The following is a 21,936-nucleotide window of genomic DNA, read 5'->3' on the forward strand; positions in this document are numbered from 1 at the left end:
TTTGGGGGGTTTATTCAAAGTGCAAGTACAACTAGATTGACTTTACAAGGCAAAAACTGGAACAATCATTTTAAAAGCATATACTTTTTTTCCAAGCACAACAGGCAACATCACAACTCTGAAATTTTAGTGAGGAAATGCAATATGATCGATCAACAGGCACAAAGGTTGATCATTACTGACCAATTAATTTTTATCTATTTTAGTCTGTAAGAATCTTTAGAAATTAGGAGAATAATAATAACAATATTTTCCAAATGAGCATCACATTACAACAGGGAAAAGGTATTTACCAGATAACCGTTTAACTGCAGCTTGTTCACTTAACGAGAGAATCAGTACTGAATTAAAATTGATGTTATTGTGTTAATAATAATAAGGTTTGGCTAAATATAGCATCTCATTGACCTTTTCCAAATGTTTAGCGTTTCCAACTGAATTCTCATAGAAATGCTTTACTACAACTGTGTGATTTACACACAAAATGCAGTGATATAGTTACAAATTCGGCATTGTGAACATGGTTCCTTGATTTTAAAATTGGACACAACAAAAAACCCTGGTCAGTGAGTTCATTGGTCAGAAGTACAAACATTTACTCATAACTGGTGAAAATACTGTAAAACTATTTTAAAGTTTAATGTTTTTCTCTTTTTAAATAAGAAAGCCATACAATTGGCCTTAGCAGAGTACATTATACATGTGATATTTGCATAAAAGCAGTGATTTGTGTCTACTACAAGCATGATTTGAGAGGTATGAGACATGTGAAAGCACTTTAATGAAGTACAATAAAAAGACACATTCGACAAGAAAACATGACCCCATTATCCACAAATGCTTGATATTTACAGTACATATATAGTAAGTAATCTTTTCTGTTTTTGACACGACACTGACCTAGATTTTGCTATCATTTTCCCTCAGTAATAATTAAGGCTTTAAAGTCTGATGGCAAAATAAGGTGCATTTTTTTTTTACATTTTCCAGTCAACTGTGATAATTTTCTAAACTGAAAAGTACAATAGTATACCACTTTCACTGGAAAGGTGCACTTATGCTATATGATTCCTCCAGAGCTAAGGGTGAAAGTCCCATCTGTCAACTCAAAAGTCAACGGTGCCCAGGCCCCTATGGGTACAAGTTTTTCCCCTTTAACAGACAACTTATCTTTACTGATTGCTCAAATCTCTAGATTGCATGTAAAACTCCACTGTGTAATCAAGAGGGAGCTACATTGTCAACACATGTGACTTAATAAGCCAATGAAAATGAACATTTCACCAACCCTGCTTTGATATCATGACATTACCTGGCTTTGTTCAGAATGACAGTAACTGATAAGTCACTGCTTGTCTGCAATTCAAACTGACTTCAAGCAGCTTTCCACAAGTGCTCTATAGGAGGGCATTGGACATGTTACTATTCTGCCAGCGAAGACAAGTGGTCTTTGAATGCTTATAGAGGTGCGAAGATTGGCTGAAACGCTTGCCGCACTTAAGGCAAGCATAGGGTTTCTCTCCTGTGTGCACTCGAATGTGTTTCTTGCAGTCAGTCAGCGTCAAGAAGGTTTTGCAGCAGATTTTACAGGCATACTTGCGAGCGCCTTCCACTACCAAAACGTTGTGCTCCGACAAAGCCTTCTTGCACTTGGACAGCACGTCTGCCGAGGCACGTGTCAGCTGGGGCGGGAGGGAGGTGGGCCTGCCGCCGCTCATGTCGTACCCTGAACTTTCACTGAGCAACATGGGGCTTGCCAGGCTTGACGAGGAAGAGGCAGGAACCTGGAGAGTGCTACCCTCCTCCCTCCCCATGTTGTTGTTCAACTTTGGGGCAATTCGCCGGTAACCAGGGTAGGCCAGAACAGCGGATGCAGCTCCGCTGGCACCACGTGGGGGTTGCCCTAGGGAGTGTATCCCCAAACTGGAGCGCTGGAAGTCCAAAGAAAATGGAACAACTCCTCCACGTTCTTCGTTCCCGCCATTTCCTCTAGAGTTGCCATAACTGTCATGAAGGGGGTGAAGAAAAAGAGAATCGGCTTGTAAATTGTTTCCAAAACGGGCACAGCTTTCACTGCTAAGTTGACTGGACTGTAGCAAAGAGGACGTAGTGGAACCAGATGAACCAGAAGCTTCGTCCCTCAACAGGAAATTTTGGGCTACAGCATCTGCAGTGGTGGTGTTAGGAAGGTCATCCTCTCCGCCTATCAAGCCACTGCTCCTAAAATTCTTTGGGCCGAGGAAGCTGGAAATACTGAAGTCTGGTTTGTTGTTCAAGCCGTTACTACAGCCAAAACCTCCACCGCCGTCTCCCATGCTGCTCTTAAGCAGAAGTTGGGAACCAGACTGCAGTAGCGAGTTGGTGCTAGGCTGCGGCTTTGAGGTGAAGCTGCGGTCGCTGCTCTCAGGACTAAGCTCCGCCTTCTCCTCTCCCACATGGCTGACCGTCTCGCTGCCTTCGGCTTGAGATGTCACGTCACTGATTTCGTCTGCGGGTTCGGGTGAACTAAGTGGCTCTTGTTTAACCAGCACCTGAGGATGATCACAAGAGCTGTCAATCTTCCCGCAAAAAAATATCAATTCATTATTTATAATTCATTACAAATTACTTATGTACCTAAAGGCAAATACATCCCTGCTATTATCATGAATTTGTACATTAATGTTTAGAGGGTTGAATCACATGTTTGATTTGACTTTACAGCTGAAAAAAAAACCCTCAACAAAATATACCTTCTGTTCTTTTTCTTCTGCCTCTTCCTCTCCTTCACTTCCTGATTTGATCTTTACTCTGTTGGGCTGATGGTCTCCATCCTCCATGTCTTCCTCCTTGCTCACCCCTCCCAGAATTAACCCCGTGTTGTCCCCCTCACAGCGTCCACTGTCTGACTGACTTGGCATCTGTGGATCGTCCTGAGGGGCGCATAGGATGCCCGCATCCAGTTTGGTGTCATTCCCCATTTTATGGGAGTCTGGTGAGAGAAGTGCTCCATCCTCACGATCTGCATTCACCCCCTCTTCGGAAAGTAGCCCCAAATTTTGGGCGGAGGGTCGCTGCCTTTGTCTGGGCCCCTCTGACAGGCCTGGAGAAGGTTTGCGCTTAAGGAAGCGGCGCATAGGGAAAGAGGCTCTTTGTTCCATCAATCGGCCAGGCACCCCGTCACCCTCCATTCCATCTAAAGCGGAACTCACCAAGCTGAGGCCGAGCTGCTGCAACAAAAACGAGCGCTGCAATTTTGAGCTTGCGGCATTGGCAGCCAGGTTAGCATTATTAGCTAAGGCAGGGTTCACTAAATCTGCCACCTGCTGCCTGTGCCTCTGCTGCTCCTGGTGGTGATGTGGTGCCGTTCTGTCACAAGACGGGGACAATGGTAGGGTTCGTGTCGTCAGGTAGTGTTTGCAGGCTTTGACCACATTGTTGAGGTGCAAGTGTGAGGCGGCCAGCAGGATGTCCATCACGTTGCTCTCTCCAAGCATTAGGGTGGATGTGTACATCATATCCACCAGGGCGGCAAACGCCTCTGCTGTCACCACCTGCAAAACACAATGCTGTTGAATGATGGTGTGCACAGATGAGCCTCCTATAGGATAACAGCCGTAAAATAAAGAATATGAACTATAAATGGATCATAAAGTGTTTATTTCAATTTCAAATTCATTATAACGGACGAGAATGTTTTTCCCTACCGACCAGTAATAAAGCACCAACTACAGAGTAGTCAGATATAAAGCATGAACCAAAATAGTTCAATTTAAATTTGACCTTAATTGAAACTTTGCATTGTTTTCAAATCTTTTCTCAGAAAAGGACGATTCAAACCTTCAAAATGAGAGTGTTTGAAATTGTTTGGAATTCATTCTTTGTGTGTTTACAAGCTTGAAATTCTCCAAGGACATATCATGTACAACAAGCTGATCTTAAATTCATTCTTGAAAAGAATCAGATTAAGAGGTCAACGGGTGTCAAGGTGTAAAATCCATTCAATCAGAAATTTATCAGCATCCTGTCACAGCTTGCAATAGAACATTGAGTTACAGCTATTTATTACAACACTCTCACCTCGCTGTCAAGCTGGATCATATTCATACTGGCATCTCCTTCAGCGACTGTGAACAATGCTCTAAAGTGGGTGCTGCAAGCAGCCAACACAGAGCGGTGGGCCTTAAAGTGTCGACTGCCTACCACAATGACACAATCACACAGCTGTCCATGCAGCCGTTGATAGTTGAGCTGCTGAAAGATCTGCTCGAAGTGGCTTGGGAAGTCCATACTCTTCCTGGCAACAAAATAGAAACAAGTAAAGGGGAGATGACACATTGTCAGCTGCACATTTCACATTTTAAGAGTTAGTTGAATGCATTTTTTTGTATCCCAAAAAGTAACCCATCTGATAAATTGTAATATTATTATGTTATTATATTATAGGCAATTATAGTCAGGTCTAACTTTGCCTAAATATATTATATTATAAAGAGACTTACATCGCTTTCTTTCTCTCTGTATTTTTTTAAAGTTTTTGAGTCATTATTCTAATCTAAAGTAACAGAACAAAGAGTATATTTTTTCCTACTTTGTTGTGCTTATGTTCACCACAAATTCAAAACATAAGAGGCACCATGCAACTGAAGATATATTTTTTGCAACCAAGAGTACCAACACTTTTAATAGACTACATTAATATGTCACAAAAACTCTACAGATGTGTTTAAGCAGTTATTATTTTACTTAGTACAGCATCAGTTACCAAATCGCAGAGATAAATTATCATTCGATAGCCGGTATGTTATTACTCTGATCTGTCCACTTTGGCTAATTATACAGCGAAAGTAAGATGTTTTCGTAGGAGGCAACTTTAATTACCTTGTCAAGTCAAAGGATGGATAGAAAATCCGTGGAATTTGGGCCCGGGTGAGGCTAACGTTAGCTGGCTATTGACCAGCTAATTGCCAACAAGATGATGGGATGAGAAACATTAAGTCTAGCACCCTTGATATGGCATCGTTTTAAATGAACCACTTAAGTGTCTTGATGGGTTTACATGCCGTCCAGGATGGTTAAAAGATCTTGATCGCCGTCATGATCCACGTTCCCGGGGGATTTACTTGTATCTATGCCTGCCTTGTGGGGGCGAGGCAGCCAATTGGGTGTTGTTTACTCCGTTCACTGTTATGTCTTCAGTGGCTTGTGGTTTCACCCTGAAGATCTCTTAGAAATGAAACATCCTAACAAAGAAATGCTACGGGTATGTTCTTCTAAGTACACAGGCGTGCTATTTAATTACCCCGACAGACATATTTTCCCAACCAGACTCACAGGGAGGCGCTGTGCTGATTGACCTCGCAGAGGTGAGCAGCCGCAGTTAAAACATCGACCACTAGACGTCAGTATTGCCAAGTGAAATGACTACAAAGATGATATTTTCCTGAAAGCGAAACAAAACATCCATCTCTGTCTTGAATCTGACTAATATATTCATTAAATGGAATGTATGAAAAACATAAACAAAAATTATTAAGGGCCTTTGCAAGCCCATAGTTCCCAATTTCGCTAATTTAAACACAACGTACTGTGATGAAGATGACGAAAGTGGAAATGTATATACCGGAACCCTCTTGCTATCTTAAAAAAACACACACCAGACAAGAAACATGGCGGCCTCCTGTTCTGTAATGTGCTGCAAAGAAGAGTGCGACTCGGATAAAGCAGTTATTGGTAAATACTCCATTATATCTTTACCGGAGCATCTAAATCTAGCCACTGCACCAGTCTGAATGTGCTGTGTTGATCTCAATTTAATGTTGCGTTTCTGTGTAATGAATTTGTTTGAAACTTGTCTTCACTTAGTTTAATTTATATATTTATTCCTGATGAGACTACTATTCCTACTAACACGGAATCATCTACCTTAGTTCGATTTTCCAATGGCAGTGTCCAAAATGCAAAGAAACTGGACCTCTCAATGTACAAAAGCGTTGACGTGAAAAATCCCCGGAAAAAAACGTGGCGTACTCTGGTGAGATGTTTGTAGTCTTGGTATTTCTGTTGAATTTTTTAAGCAGAATTGTCCTGATGTGTGTGTTTTTTATTTTTATTCTAGGTGGCTGAATCTGAAAGGTTGTCCTATGTTGGGCAAAATTTCGGCACAATGGCCCTTAAATGTAACAGTCTTTGCAAGTAAGTATGTTTCAAAGTCCATCCATCCATTTTCTGAACCATTTATCCTCATAAGGGTCGCTGGGGGTGCTGGAGCCTATCCCAGCCAATTATGGGCACAGGAGGGGGACACCCTGAATCGGTGGCGAGCCAATCGCAGGGCACAAGGAGACAGACAAGCATTCACGCTCACACTCATACATACCCAGGGACAATTTACACTGTCCTGTCTCAGCACCCCCTGCAAACCTTGTGAGGATCAGCAGCTCAGAAAATAACAATAATTTGGAGACCATTTCCTCCTCTTTAAATTATGTTAGGAAGAATTTCTCTGTGCAATTTACATGATTTTAATGTGATGTGCTGGATGCCAATTGTAATGTCATTGTTTGTTAATTGAACTAGTTATTATGTTGGAGTTTTGAACAAGCAAACCAGGCAAATGGAACTGCACAGTGCACAGATCTTTAATATGCAACCTGTTATACCAGGTAAGAGGCAAGTGTAAATTGCTTTACGTTACTTTATTGAGATTATGCAAACTTGGCTTAACAAAATAAATTTTCATTCCAGGAGAAAATGCGGTGGTTGATGACAAAGACACAACTCAGACTTACAGAGAAAAGGTAGCACACTTACATCCCACACAATTAATTCTAATAGCTGTTTAAAGCCAACCCCCAAAATGTATCAAATTCCCATTCATCAATGATTTGAAAGTACTAAGTACGTTTGGTAGCAAATGTCTTAAATATTTTGCAGGTTGACGCTCTGATTGAGGCATTCGGTACGAACAAACAGAAGAAAGCGCTGAGCTCCCGCAGGATGAACAAAGTTGACAGCAACGTTCTGCAGCAGGTGGTCATGAAGGCTGCTAACACCGTCATTGATGAGAAGGGTCTGGATGGTAAGAAAAATAAGATAAATATATACATTAAGATGATGGCATTTATTCATCAATGATCAAAATTAACACATTTTCATCCTTCTTATTATCAATATATAGGATTATATGTCAGATAGCATCATAAATCAAACAATCTACAATTTAAACATTTCTCAAAATGATTTGTAGTAAGTGAAATAAAAGCCAGTTAAACTAAATATAGTATAATTGCAATATTTGTATGATGCAATCCAAGTGCGTCACGTCCGTGCTTAATTAAAAAGACTGATTTAGATTTTTCTTCCTCTGCACAGCTCTAAATCAGGAAATTGCTGAGACCGAGGCACATGGAGATTTTGCCCTCCATGTTCCTCCATGCAATGCAGATGCAGACACACCTGAGAATGTCTACCCACTGGATGAAAGTATCCTTTCTTTAGCTCTTTATTCTTTCAGGGCACAAATGTGTTTGGAGTCTTGTTTTTCCTTTATCGGTACACACAGTCCTCACCGCAGTGGACTTTAAAGCTTTGGAGGACGCTGGTTCCAAGATGGCAACACTCAGTACTGAAGATCTACAGAAAATGAAAGAAGGCAAAGGGTAGGGTGACTTTAAAGATCTCTCCAGTGTTGAGATTAAAATAAATTAATGGTTGTTGAGCATGGGTATCCCACTTAATTTTCATGGTATATTTGTGGGTCATGTACTATCTGATTATTCTAATTTAAATATATCATTTCCAGTCTAACACCTTAGTGGGACTTAAACAAAAAAGACCAACATTTTTTTTAAATCATTTTAGTTTAATCTTTTTATTATATCTATCTGTGTCACTTTGTTCAGGCTTCTTTCTGTGGTGTGGCATCTGGAAAACCTGCCAAGTGATGGTGAAGCCCGAAAGAAAATAACGTGCTGCGCGTTTTACCTTTCTTTGCTCCTCAAACTGTCGACGCAGAGAAGCATCAAACGAAAGTGTCAGTCAATTCACCAGTCGCTAACACTATTTGACCAAAGCAGTGTTTTATGTCTTCTTACTGTTCATCCTTGTTTGCAGTTTTTATGGAGGAAGGGTGTCCTCGCATTGTGCAGAACAAACTATCCAGAACATTCACAGTGGAGACATTCAACAATGGCAGGTCTGTGGTTGTTCCTACACTAGTTGAATTTATCAACTTATTTAAAAGCATTAACCTCTTATGTCACCTTTCAGGGTTCAGAACATAATTTCTGCTTCAATGCGTGTCAAATTAGCATCATACTGCTTGGTTCTACTGCTCCATATGGGTGAAATGACTGCTGACCTCACATTATTGCACCGAGACCTCGGACTGAGTGAGGCCAGGTAGGTGCTGTGACTAAAATGTTAGAAATCTCACATGACTCAGAAATGGCCAAATTAAAAATACTGGAACACGAGTCACCGATTTTCTGAAGAATTTGTTCACACTCGGAAAAAAAAGTTTCATGTAGAGAGACAGTTACGTGAAAAAAGACTAGTGATATGTATTGTACATATCTTAGTAATATTTATATATGTTGGTTTCACTAATCGTTCCGTATTTGACTTTTCTGATGTTACAGGATGATTGAAGTCGCCAAGTCATTGGGCTTGACCATGCCGAAACCCCGACGTGGAAAAAATCTCGAGCCCACCCTGCAGGATGTACACAAACAAGCTTCCCTTGTTCTCCCTCTAGTAAAATATAATTTGTTTGGGGAGAGACAGAAACGAAAGAGAATGAATTAAGAACTGAACCGTGAAAGTGACAACAGTTTATTATTTTGGGAACAAATAAAGTGAAAATGTTATTAATGCTTCACAGTTGTTATTCTGACAGATTAATGTATAATCATTCTGCTTTTCAGATACAAGTAATTATAGTTTAGATGGATGAGAACGTATAGGCACATTAGTCGACGTCACCTATTGCACACTGAAAATCTCCTACCCCTTTAAGGTGATTATTACCTGTGCATCTGTGGCAAGAAATATTTGGTTGCAGAAGCACAGATTCACAAAGAGATAGCACATTTATTAAGATAGACTAAAGCAAAAGTTTGGCTTTTTTCCACATATAAAGCTCACACTCCAGCTAATATTACTTTGAATAATGAAACAAGGCACAGTTTAACTTCATAGAACATTGAAGAGAACATCTAACTTTTTTTAACTTTGAAAAGCTATGTCTTCAACACTGGCAGAACATATGCAATTACAGCACTTCTTTGCATAAAAAAATATTTTAAAAATTGGACCCTTACTGTATTTTTTAATATAAATATGAAGACTTCATTGAAACATAATACACTATGTATTTCCAGGATCCATGGCTAATGGAAAGTAAAATAAGCAAAGCAATAAATAATGACGGTATATCTTTATAAGGTTTATAATTACGGACCAGTGAACAAATCTGACTTGACCATCTGGCTACATTCTGTATTACCAATTTTAGCTTACATACTGTGATGAAGCAGTTTACACTATACAAAAACAAACCAATAGATTTAATTAAAAAAAAACTGTATATAATCAAAGAAGGACTACAAATGACTAAAGAAAAGTCAATTTAGTATATTACATTTCATAGTGTTGTGAAAAAAAGACATTCTTTAAAAAGTTACCAATCTTGCATCGACATGAAACAATTATACATTATTTGTTGGCAAAAGACTGATTTGAGAGCAGAATTGAAGTTTTATGTGAACAAGAACAATGTTGACCAGAATCGCCAATTGAATAAAAATGTCACTTTCATCACAGGATAGAACAGAACATGCTGCCACTATGGCAACCACTCTCTACAGTGGCACTAATCCTGGTTGTCATGGAGATGCCCAGTCGTGACGGGTACCGGGACGAGGAAAGGCCTGAAGGTGAGCTGGCTGGGGGACGGGGTGGAGGGTTTTCCAGAATCCAAGGAGGGACAGATGTACAGCTATAAATACAGAATAAAATTGCTTCAGTGCGCATGCTGTGTTGGAGACACTCTGGATCATGATGAGTTGCTTAGTTACCTATTATGTCTTGAAATACTGTTGTTGCGTAAGACGCAGTTGTTGTTGCCAGGGTCCAAGTATAAAATGTTTTTTTTGCTCTCTGGGTGGCCCTGGAACAGTTGGTTATCAGTAACCATTGCTTTTGTTGGTCCCATTATTGCGATTCCAGAACCCAATGCTGGTTGAACACGGCTGCGCACCACCTGTAAATCAGAAGCTGACAGTCATATAGTTGACAAATACGTTATTGGAGATAATGTCAAAATACAACACCTTGACATCGCCACTTCCCGATACTTGGATCCCATAGCCACAGTTTCCGACCACATCGTTCTCAACCATTTGTCCGATTCCATAGAAGTTGATGCCGTGGCCTTTGTTTTCATATATGCCGTTATTCCGAAGCTCGACGCGGGAGTCAGTCTCAACTGTAACGCCTCCTCGTACATTTGCAAGAATGCAGTTGGCCACTAGGCGAGTCAAATGACTGCTTTGTAGCACGGAAACCCCAACGCCGCTGTTAGAGTTGACGAGGTTGGCATAAACGTTGAGTGGCTCACTGGTTTTAACATAGAGACCTACAGCTATCCAGAGGGTGAGAGAGGAATGGGGAAAAAACTATCAGGAATGAACATTTTCCAAAAACAAAAAATGCAATGGATGTTTAATAACCTCCGTTAAAGCTCATGCAGTTGTTCTCCACCAGCGCCACGCTGATGGAGCGTCGTGCCGAGTGGCGTTCATCCTCACTATCAAGGTCACTTTCCCATCCGAAGATATCCCCTTCTTCGTGTAGGTTTTCCTGTTCATCCCTCCCATCCTCCTCTACAATAGCCCTTCTGGCGGCACTGTCGTCTCCACCGATCCCATCGTGTGCTGGCCAGTTGCCCTCCCTGGCTTCCGTATTCTCAGGGTCCTTCCTGCAGAACACAGCCAGGCCGTACATGCAGTTATGGGTGATGTAGTTTCCAAGGAGCTGCGGGAGGCTGGATGACATGACCCAAACGCCACAGCCTTTGTTGCCTAAGAAAGGGGCAATAAAAAACAAAAAAAAAAACTCAGGCAGAGAAAACTTGTGGCTGCTTATGTTGGCATCAAATCTGGAAATAACATACAGTAGACATGGTTTCCCTCAATAAGTCCCCTGCCTCGTTCTCCCACCACAATGCCATCAGAGTATCCGTAACAGATGTGGTTATTCCTCAGAATTGGGTCTCCTCCTCTACGGATGTCCACACCACCCCATTGGTTTTCCTTGATGACATTGTCTGGAATTTAAAAAATGAAGTTGCTATTATTTTTAAATATTGATCTGTGCTACAAAGGTAAAGCAAAACTAGGTTGGACTTACCTGTTATTATTCCTCTGCCATTCTCATTTATCGCAATTCCTGCTGCCTGCCCTTGGAAGATGTGGTTTCCACTGAGAAAACAGATATTTTCTTCAATTAGATGCCTAAATTGATGTGATTTAATCACAGATGACCTTTTTTTTCCCAGAAGCAAACATTGCAGACAAAAAATAAAAATCTCAGGCTTAGGGAATGCTTGACAAAAATCTATTTACTACTGATAAATAAACAGCTCATATGCGAAACATTAGTTGTGTACATGGCATGGGAACGGACACTAGTCTCTTGCTCAGTGTGCGTTTCACTGGGAAAGCCATGTAACAGTCATGCCAATAATTGAATGCAATGGGGAGAAAGCACCTACCAAACCACGGGATTCCCACTAAAGAGAATGTATAGACCAGCTTCTTTGTTGTTATAGATTCGGTTGCTTCGAAGTAAGCCTTTTCCCTTGCCTAGCACAACAACCCCAGAGCGCAAGCCACTGTGTATTCGGTTACACTAAGGAATTGGAGAAAAAAAGGGGGTGGGTTATACAAGCATAACCATCCTGTTTTCATTTAGACATCAATTGAAAGAGTGGATAGGAGTAAATATTTCAAAGGTATTATTGCCACTTTTTCCTTTTTTTAGTCAGTAGCTGTAGAATATAGAGCATATAGAATTAGTATGATAGTTACCACAATGATGGGGTTAGCTCCTTTCCGGATGTCCACCCCTGCCTCCCCATTGGAGTGGATGTCATTTTCAGCAATAAGACCTTGAGCCGACAGCCGCAGAAACACGCCTGATGCTTTGCAATCAAATACCTCATTTTGCATCATCACTATCTACAAAAGATATTGAAATAGGTCCGTTAATTGGGTCCGAAATTTAAAAATAAAAGAATGTGAATTTCTCAAAAAATTCAAGGGAACTTATGAGTTGAATACTTCTGAAGGTATATACTTTTTTAGGTTTTGTGTGTTTTTTAACCTAAATTATGTTAAATTAACATGGGCTAAAATACAGAATGTTCCAAATGCCCATTCAAAATACAGCACCGACTGCAGTTCACCGTTTTGAAAAGCAAATAGAGGCCAATTTACATTACTTAGTGCAAGTTTATAAAAACAGGCTTGTTACTCCAAGCACTGATTAAAATACCAAGCAGACAATTATACAGAGGCATTAAAAGTCTATCAGGAGAATGTCAGAAGAATATGATATCAATGGAAGCTTGATTCAGTAAGGTTTGACTTTTGACTTAAGAGCGATATATGAGCAGCGATATAACATTTCAAAAGTTCCCTTGAATCTTAAATGTATTTTACAATGGAGTTCTGGATGCATCTGATGGCGTAGTTGAGACAGCGGAAAACGTTGCCCTCTAGTCGAGCTTGTCCATAGTTGGATATATGAACTCCTCCCTTGCCTTCCCTGAAGAGACAACGCTGGACCAAGCAGCCGAGGGTCGACGACAGAAACATCTGAGCATCGGGGTCTCGCTCCAGTTCCTGCTGAAGAGTGAGAGGTTCTGGAGTCACACTTGGGGGATTTGGCGAAGAGGAGAACGGCAAGGAGCCATCTGCATGGGGCTTCAGTAAGTAGGCCAGTCCATGGTTGTCACATGGAATTTTATAATCCAGTGAAAACGTGTTTTTGGTGATTGCACCCTCTTTGCACCCCTCATTCTCACCATCACTCCATCCATCTTCAATCACTGTGCCCTGATTAGCAGCTCCCGATCCATTTTCCCTCTGCCAGTCATCCTTATTTGTGTGCTCCTTTGTAAGAACAGCGTTAGAAAAAGATTGCCCAGTGGAGTTCCATCTGTACGGGACACTATTGTTGCTCCCACATGGTGAAAACGTCCTTGCCAGGGCAGCCATATATTTACAAGCCCAGTTTTTTTCAGATACCGGACAACCTTCCACAGTTACAGAAGCTGCATCACTTCCAGAGAAATCACAGCTGTCCAAAAGGCTGAGGGCCACATTAAGTAGATGAACAGAGCTGCCTTTGGAGAAAGAGCAAAAGCGTGCCTGGCAAGTTCCAGGACCGCGAACTTGCAGCTGAGCCCCCTCAAAGTTGCAATTATCCAGTTGGACGTGACCCCAAGATGTCTACAGGAAACACAAAGAGACAAAGACAGTTAGTAAGAATTTATTTTGAAATACAAGCAATGATCCAATACATTTCCTGTAACTGTGTAACAAAAAGTCTGCATCGAAAAATCCACTTTTTAAGTTGAATAACACTAACAATTCAAACCTCAGCCAATGCAAATATACATTTAATAGGCGCAAAGTGGAAAGATTCACTAAAGTCGTTCGTTAAGTCAGAAAGAGGGCAATTATATTGATCAATCCCAAAATAACCTACCTTGTAGACCACCGTGGAGAACCAAGGTGGCATGAAAACCAAATTACACAGCCTCGCAGTAGGGCATTGCTGCTCCATGCACACCAAGAGGGTGACCTCACCCAGCCTGCCAAATCCAAAGAGCTCCACAGGAACCTTCAGAGCCACTTCAGCCTGCTCCTCATACACCCCCGGGTGAAGAACCAATCGATCATAAGGCCCCGCTACCCCAAGAGCTCCTCGAAGAGTCTCAAACTCAAAACCAGGTCCCACATGCCAAACCCTTCGGTCTTTCCGCCGCCTGAATAAAAGGAGACAGGCAGTCGACTGGTGCTCAGGTCCATTCTGAGTCCAGGTACGGGTTGCCAGGGCGTGTTGTTTCAGGGCTTCTCTCCAGGATGGGGGCTCCAGGTGAGGCTTACTGGGCCAGTTGGGGTGGCGGCACTCGGGGCAACCCAGACACAACTGCTTCCAGCGGGTGTTGTCCAGAGAGAGGACCAGCTCCCTCCAGGCACGGCACACCTGGCAGCAACGACCCAGATCGGGGAGAGGCAGGTAGGCCAAGATTAGCCTCCACAGCTCCATCGGGAGGCCACCCACCTCCATGACAGCAGGATCGGGGGTGCTGCGCAGAAACAAAACAACAGTACCCGTCAGCGGTTACACAACACGAATAAACGCCCAACATTAATAATGTTATTGCTGGAAAAAAAAGACTTAACAACCCATTGTGTGTAGACAGACATCCAGGGAAAAGCCAATGTGTGATGGCTACTAATTGATCGATTCAACGAGTAGCTAGTTGGGAGTCAACCGTGCGGACTATAAAGTTAACATGGCCACGCATCGCACGCAGATTCGTTACAAAGTCAAGCCCTTACCTTGTTATTTCACCGCTTCGCCATGTTTAGGAATCGAGACAACAACAACGAGCTCACGGATCGGAGCCGTCCGCCCTCGTGGTGTCTGACGAGACGGCGACTTTCCAGGTCAAAACAATGAAGATGGGAAGGCTGCTGTTGCTGAGAAAGCGCCATACTTGTGGATTTGACGGTCAGACTGTTTCTCTCTCCGTATTCTCTTTCAATCGGAGAATCCGGATCAGGTTTTCATAGTGGGCTCGTTGATCCCGAGGCGAGCGTCACAAGACGGGGACGACCATGCCTTTCTCCGCCTGGCTGCCACACTGTTTACCAACTGGGAGTCGTCATTCGGGAATCAAGGCAAACAAACCCTGTCATGAGGTTCGTAACATCCATGCTTTGTATTGTCTTTAAGGATTTCGAATATTTATGTTGTGCAACAAAATAGTGTGCGTTTTTCCATGCCAGCATCTTTTATATCCACTGAGGTAAATGCAATGCTTTAATCCTGTCAAGAACAGTGGTGACTAAATTAGACGTTTATTGCCGTCAATGGCAACCACAGTTTTTTTTAACAAATACATTAATTTCCCAGAACAAAATACACACGAGCACATTGGTTTAAGCCCCCTGCCCTATATGAATGTACTTTAAAATAAAAATCATGATTCGTACATAAAATCATGTTCTTTGGCTGATTTGATGTGCAAAATTTTAATCATTTGGCAGTCCGCTAGATGGCGTTTGGGGCCCTAAATTGGTCCAAACCGCAACCTCTACCTTGGACTAGTAGTCCTGCTAAGAAATATTTTCAATCTTCTTGTTTATTAAAGTAGGCAGGACGGTGGAAGAGTGGTTGTCATCACCGCCTCACAGTTCTGAGATCAAGGCTTCAAACCCTGGGGGGTTCTGACCTTCTTGTGTGGAGTTTGCATGTTCTCCTTGGCATGCGTGGGTTTTCCCTGGGTACTCCAGTTGGTTCCAACACCCCCAAAAACACGGATGATTTGTTGGTTGAATATTCTAAATTGTCTCCCCATATGAATGCGAACGTGACAGATTTAGTCACCACACTGTAGTGACAACAATACCTCTTAACTGACTAAATACTACATAACATTTAATAGAATCCCAATATTCTCCAAAATGGACTTTTTTTCAAATGAAAAATCTGATTTACTGTCATTTGGTGACATCCGTTTGAATGGGCAAAAATTCCCACATTCCAAAGTCTTCCCAGAAGTTGTTACAGCTGCTAAAGGTGGAGTGCAAGTTGATTCATTCACAATATAATAAATACCTCTTTTGCTTGTTAATAAGTAACTTACGTCCTGTTAAATATAATAGAAAACATCCCTTGCCCCTGGAACTAGTTCAGATGGTGGGTCTTTTTCAACACTTATTCCAAAATAAGGAATTAATAGGATGTAACATGTCCTTTTATTAATATAGTCTATCCCCCAATTTGTCATGATCCCCCTCTCAAAAAAATATAATTTTCCTTTTAAAAAATAATTAGTAATTGTAGTGGTTAGCCCATAATTGTACTTCTGATAGTCAAGATGTTGTTTGAGCAATTGCCCATTCACTCATTTCATTTATGATGGGATTTTTTTTGATTTATTAGGTTTTTATTATGGTGAATAAAGACAGAAACATTATAAAGGCCAATCAGCATCCTGGAAGAGGTTGTTCTCTTTACAACATAGAAATAGGTTCAGAATGAACCTAGACTTATCTGCCCTGCTTAACTTGACCCCAGCTAGGATGACCATTCACTTTACTATTAAAATATATAATTATATAAACAATAAATAATATAATTGAAAGAACGTGTAAATGATTTGAGCAGAATTATCAAACCATAACATGGAATTAGGGGATATAGTCAATGTATACCTTTTTTGTTAATATAAATGTAATATTTATAAAGGCCAACAGTAAGTGTAATTAATTAAACATGTGTGCATGCTTGAAATTAAATGTTGTAGAAAAATATCTAGACAGCAAACTTGTCCAGGCACGAAAATAGACGTCACTGTGGAAAGTGTTAAATGTGGAATGCAAGTACGACCACCTGCCAACTTGGACCCACTACTCGTACATACATGGCGGATGAACCATAGAAGGAGCTCGGCTCCTCCCCCAACAAATCCCAGAACTCTTTGACATCTTCAGAAATCCCCAGGGGTTTATTTGTAGCCTTTTGTTGAACATTTTCTGACTTCCTCAAATTGCCTCACTCTGGACCGGAAAACAAAACATAAAACAGGGCATGTATTGTAATGCTATAGATAATGTAGTACGATAAAGTATCAGCTGTGACAAAGCAATGTTAAGTTCAAATATCACTATCAGTTTACTGCCCAAAGACAAATAAGGAAAATATGTGACTGGAACTAAACAATGAAAGCTCTCTGAAACGTGACTGTTTTCCCACAGTCTTTCTTGTCTCATGTTGCAGAATCAGCTTCTTTTTTTTATCTACTTGCCAAAATACTCTTGATGGATTTACTTAAGAAGAGAAACTACAGCATCGAGTTGAAGTATCTATATAATAGCCAAATAATTCAAAATTGTTGTTTGACAAATATCTGCCTTGTTTGGTTACTGTGCAATTAAGTTTTATAGTATTTGCATATGTGTGCACATTAAATAAGTCTTTATAAAGAAAACAATTGCATTTGCAAAGACATCTGTGTTCTTCATTAATATTAGCAAATTATGACAGATCAATTAAAGAAAAAACGGGGAATTTACTTGAGAATGTTACCAAATTTGCTTTCAACTCCTACATACAGAAATTTTATAGTTACCTTTTTTTATTATCATGACGTGTTTTGATAATTTAATTTAGCATGTTGGAACTGGTACTACCTTCAGGAAGTAGATTTAATCAAGTATTATTTCCTTACGCAGACATTGAAAGTCTGTCTTAGCAGAAAACGCTTATTTTTAGTCAAATAGAGTGAAATTCTTAGCTTGAAACTCTTTAGTTTCTTTACAATCTACATGCAGGTCCAGCCCGAGCTGTTTACACTAACTGGAATACTATTATAACTGCCAGTAAGTAATCTGTGTGCAGGGATGAATCATGTTTTATCTTTAATTTAATGATTAGTTCTGGCACATGTAAACATTTGGAGTTAATAGTCATTGAAAATTGTTTATTTTATATTTCAGCACAATGATTTTCAATTCCAAAATTATGATGCGTTCCTCCCAAAACAGTTGTTCAAATAACAACCTGATTTTTTTTTAATGGTTGGCAAACTAACATGAAAAACAAAGATATAAAGAGTATGAAAAAACACAATAGGGTGTAGTAAAATTGACTAATAACAATTTTCTTTTAAAAATGCATGTTTTTCCTGTATCTTTGAATTTTTAATATCGTTTATTTGACAAATAAATGGTGTCACAGCTCAGATTTATTACAATGTACCACCTGGAATTGAAATAAAAAGTCCAAGGCTCATAGTTTCAAAAGAGAAAACTTGGATCACTTAAACCAAACTCACGTGAACATTTTTTTTAGTCTAAATATGTAATTATTTACTTATACCAGCAGGAAAAACTGAACTCTTCTGCCTTGGAATTCAGTTGATTCATAAAGTGTTTTAGGATGCTGAGCCATGTTTATTGGACTGAGCAACTGTGATTCTTACATACTTTTAAACTCAGAGTACTTTGTTGTAATGGGAAAGTTTTGACTAAGGTCAACAGGAAACGTGAATACATAATTTTCCCATTTCGTATGTCACAACAATAGATTCACATGAGAGACTAATGCTGGGAGAAATGAAATTTACCTTTCACAATAGTGAAAAAAAAGTTGGAAAGTGAACAAGACTTTTAGAGATGTTAAATGCTTCATTTCATCATAAAGTATTACAGATTTTTTTTAATGCAAACAATATGTTCAATATAATAGTGAAATGATATCTTAATAAATATAATCCTATTTGCACTTCTTTTAGGTTTTTCCTTCTCAGATGAAATAAGGAAGTACTAAAAGTTTTTTTTTCTTTTTCCACTCGCAAGTGTGTTTTGTCCAGTGAGTCAAAATTGAGTGTGAATGCCCCACAGAAGCCACAATTTCAAAGATTGCTCCATACTTCCTGTTATACGGCGTGACTGATAACTTTGGGTGACGTGCCTTTACTTGTTGAGTTTGCGTCAGATCTCAGCTGACATGAGTTTTTTTTATGTACAGGTAATCACGTTTACCGCATTCGTTGAGGTGCGGGAGTTGGCTTTTCCTTTTTTTCTTTTTTATATTACAACATCATCATCAACAGTCATCACATTGTGATAAATCATTAGTAGGTTTATTGTCACATGTAATTTGATATATTCATTAAAATCAGCCTTTATCATGTTTTTGAAGAAGTGATATTTCTAACAATTCTAATTTATCTGTAATTATGATAGTCCCTGCATAGTATAATTCATGTTTTTTAGTATGGTAGAATGCTTATTTGTATCTTCCGAACTTCTGTTTTTTATTATGCAGACAAATTTAGAACCAAGGGTTCTCCAACCTTTTTTCCCGTGCCCATCAGCAAGCAAAATTGGCTTGCATTCAGTAGATCAGTAGCCCATCTACCAAAGTCAGCTACATAGCATTGCCTAAGATAGCAGCACTAGAGGTTTTCTTCTGCTGCAAATCCCTCTAGTCTCCAATCTTCATCCATATTTAATGAAGCTTTCCTTTGCTGGCAAAGTCAGACCAAGCCAAATGCTTGCTTTATATTCTAAAAGAAGTGGGACAATGGTAATGAAACCTGGAAAAGTTCCAGGAGGCTCAAATAACATTACTGTAAAAGTCTCTATGGGTAAAACAATGCATTTTTATCTAGTTATATTACAATTATAGGTTGTTGTTGACAAGCAATCAAATAAAGATATGTCTAGCTATTCTTTTTTTTGTAGTATAGTCATGTGAGTATACTATATATATTTTAATGAGAATATGTTGTATCATTTCTCACTTTATCAGTTTAGCTTGCCTACTCATATTGAGCACACATTGAATTCAATGCTTAATTTTGTTAATAATAATATTATACATTTTATATCTGACTTAAATCTGATGGCAAAATTAAATTAAATTAGATGAAAAAGATGCCGATCATTCCAATCACATATAATGCTAGATTACAACATTTTAGTCATTTTATTGAATACGTAAAAAAATCTGATTCATTAATGTGCCTCACATATTTAAACTGTCAGTCAAATACATTTATTTTCTCTCCACGTGGTGAATTCCCACTCGATTGCCAATAATCCCAGATTGTGCAAGATCTGCATGAGTTGACTCGCGTGGCTCTATAAAAGGAGGAGCTCTTCTCTGTTAAGACGACATTCAGCAAACAGGAGAACTCAAAAGCGACCGATAGAAAGAAGTCTCTCTACGGCAAACTATCCTTTTTACAATTTAGGCTATTAAAAAATCAGACATCAAGAAAATGATGAGCAAAGCAATCCTCAGTGCTTTATTGGTCCTGTTGGTTTCTATGGCCATGAGTGAAGGTAATCTTAAATAACGTTCTTTGGATATTTTAATTTTGTCAATGCATGTGCACTGCTGGTGGGCTATTGAACTGATGCATTTAACCAAATTTTCCTGTTTCCTTGCAGGAATGACTCTCAGAAGCTTGGGAGTTGAGATGCACTGTCACTGCATTCAAACGGAGAGCAGACCCATTGTCCGCCTCATTGAAAAAGTCGAGTTGATCCCATCCAACGCTCATTGCCAGGAGACAGAAATCATGTAAGAACTTCTTCCCAGTTCTGATGCAAAACTTATTTTTTTTGGAGTAGCATCATTGTCTTTCCATATATGCTTGTTCTAAAGGCACCCATGTTTTTTTGTTTGCAGTGCTACACTTAAAAAGACAGGCCAGGAGGTATGCCTTGATCCCACGGCTCCCTGGGTGAAGAAAGTCATTGAGAGGATCCTTAATAAGTAAGTTAGGCTTGCAGAAAAAAAAATGTTGTTTAAATAGAATGAAGTGGCAATGAATGTAAACTGTTCAATGATGTAAACTGAATCAAAAAGTTTATAAAATGCTTACCCTTCTGTTTTTTTTTTTTGCAGCAAACAAAGACGCTGAGCAGCCGTGCGGAGGTGGACGAATGAAAATGCTGGTTTTGCGAAAAACTGAAGTATCAAGTAATGTTTCATTTGATCAAGGACTCACTTGGTTATGAAATGGAAGTGAACAGCTTACTTGAGAAACTGTTGAAGAACAGAAAAGTTGTGTTTGTATCAAACATAATTTATTTTCAAGTGCGTAGATGTTTGGACTCTCGTCTCGATTGCAGTCTTCTTTCACTTTAGATGAACTTCTATGAACTGTTACTATTGGTATTGTTTTAACTTATGCTTAAAATATTTAATGTATTTATGAGCTGTAAAAAAATGTATGTATACTATAATGCACTTGTTTTTGTATTTTGCACTACAACCTGTTCATGAAATAAAACGAACAAGTTCAAATATATTTTGCCTTTATTTCTTTTTACTTTTCAAGCACTTTTAGAGCGTATTTGGGAAGATAATGAGGTGAAAATATAACTCGTGGTTGGGTGGAATAGGCCCTGGCGCTTCCCATGACCCTCGTGTGGATAAGTGGTACAGAGAATTAGATGAAATTAAACTTTTTGTTGGACTACTTAATTAAATCTTACCATGGTACATTGTAGTTTGTTTGTACGGCCATAAGATCTTAAATTCTAAAGAATGTAAAATATATTTTATAAACATATTTTGATAGGCCTGATGTGTCCATTTTTTTGCGCTCGCATTGTTTTCTTGACAAAAACAGACTTTTATGTTTTAACATCATGAAGGCTTTAAAATTCCACAGAACTTTTACTTACGTCTATAAACTTTGGGGGGGGTTTAGTAACTAAATGTTTCCTTTTTTGGTTAACGTAGGACTGTGAGTATTCTTTGACCTGGATTTCTTTGTGTTTGTTTGCTCCTCATTAAGTTTTGATTTTAATTTTAGAGAGATATGAACCTCTTGAGTTGGTAAAGCATTTTTTTGCTTTACTGCCAAGTAATTAAAGTTTGTTACACTGCCAAAGCCTGATATTCACATTCTTTTCTGATTAAAGTTCTGTTGGATTCGCTCAGTATGGTTTGTGTGGTACTTTGAAATATATAAAAAAAACAGTTTCTTGGCTCCCAAGGTGGGAATAAACAAATATAATAATATTTTAATAGTACACGTCTTCAAGCCAATACTTCCATCGTATTGTTTGGACCATTAACATCGAAGTAATTGACACTTTTATCGACAAATTATGATTTTTTTTTGGTTGT

At 39.4% G+C, this 21,936-nt stretch overlaps 4 protein-coding genes across 5 annotated transcripts; 2 read left to right on the plus strand and 2 right to left on the minus strand.

The window, feature by feature from the left end:
- Positions 1 to 9: 9 nt before the first annotated feature.
- zbtb5 (zinc finger and BTB domain containing 5) lies at positions 10 to 5,341 on the minus strand. Of its 2 annotated transcripts, XM_077719401.1 has the most exons (5): positions 4,861 to 5,341; positions 4,060 to 4,276; positions 3,192 to 3,533; positions 2,733 to 3,098; positions 10 to 2,531 (listed from the first exon to the last, which is right to left on the minus strand). In XM_077719401.1, exons 2-5 carry the CDS (start codon positions 4,267 to 4,269, stop codon positions 1,398 to 1,400), a joined length of 2,052 nt encoding a protein of 683 aa, XP_077575527.1. In that variant the 5' UTR covers positions 4,270 to 4,276; positions 4,861 to 5,341; the 3' UTR covers positions 10 to 1,397. The 2 variants fall into 2 exon arrangements, with proteins under 2 accessions (XP_077575527.1, XP_077575526.1); XM_077719400.1 differs by having other exon boundaries at positions 2,733 to 3,533.
- Positions 5,342 to 5,531: 190 nt separating this feature from the next.
- On the plus strand, positions 5,532 to 8,849 carry polr1e (RNA polymerase I subunit E). The gene is made up of 12 exons (XM_077719402.1): positions 5,532 to 5,712; positions 5,910 to 6,013; positions 6,098 to 6,174; positions 6,559 to 6,644; positions 6,727 to 6,779; positions 6,916 to 7,060; positions 7,354 to 7,464; positions 7,544 to 7,640; positions 7,884 to 8,014; positions 8,095 to 8,176; positions 8,251 to 8,382; positions 8,622 to 8,849. The coding sequence occupies exons 1-12, from the start codon at positions 5,649 to 5,651 to the stop codon at positions 8,785 to 8,787; spliced, it is 1,248 nt and encodes a 415-aa protein (XP_077575528.1). The 5' UTR covers positions 5,532 to 5,648; the 3' UTR covers positions 8,788 to 8,849.
- On the minus strand, positions 8,796 to 15,094 carry fbxo10 (F-box protein 10). Its single transcript, XM_077719399.1, has 11 exons — positions 14,616 to 15,094; positions 13,756 to 14,359; positions 12,705 to 13,496; positions 12,072 to 12,221; positions 11,756 to 11,892; positions 11,392 to 11,462; positions 11,156 to 11,308; positions 10,713 to 11,063; positions 10,314 to 10,624; positions 10,059 to 10,243; positions 8,796 to 9,979 (listed from the first exon to the last, which is right to left on the minus strand). The coding sequence occupies exons 2-11, from the start codon at positions 14,338 to 14,340 to the stop codon at positions 9,799 to 9,801; spliced, it is 2,916 nt and encodes a 971-aa protein (XP_077575525.1). The 5' UTR covers positions 14,341 to 14,359; positions 14,616 to 15,094; the 3' UTR covers positions 8,796 to 9,798.
- LOC144198408 (interleukin-8-like) lies at positions 15,009 to 21,069 on the plus strand. The gene is made up of 4 exons (XM_077719405.1): positions 15,009 to 20,135; positions 20,244 to 20,376; positions 20,485 to 20,571; positions 20,704 to 21,069. Exons 1-4 carry the CDS (start codon positions 20,072 to 20,074, stop codon positions 20,717 to 20,719), a joined length of 300 nt encoding a protein of 99 aa, XP_077575531.1. The 5' UTR covers positions 15,009 to 20,071; the 3' UTR covers positions 20,720 to 21,069.
- Positions 21,070 to 21,936: the final 867 nt, after the last annotated feature.

This window comes from Stigmatopora nigra, chromosome 6, assembly GCF_051989575.1.
Source record: "Stigmatopora nigra isolate UIUO_SnigA chromosome 6, RoL_Snig_1.1, whole genome shotgun sequence".
In the NCBI taxonomy this organism is placed as follows: Eukaryota; Metazoa; Chordata; class Actinopteri; order Syngnathiformes; family Syngnathidae; genus Stigmatopora; species Stigmatopora nigra.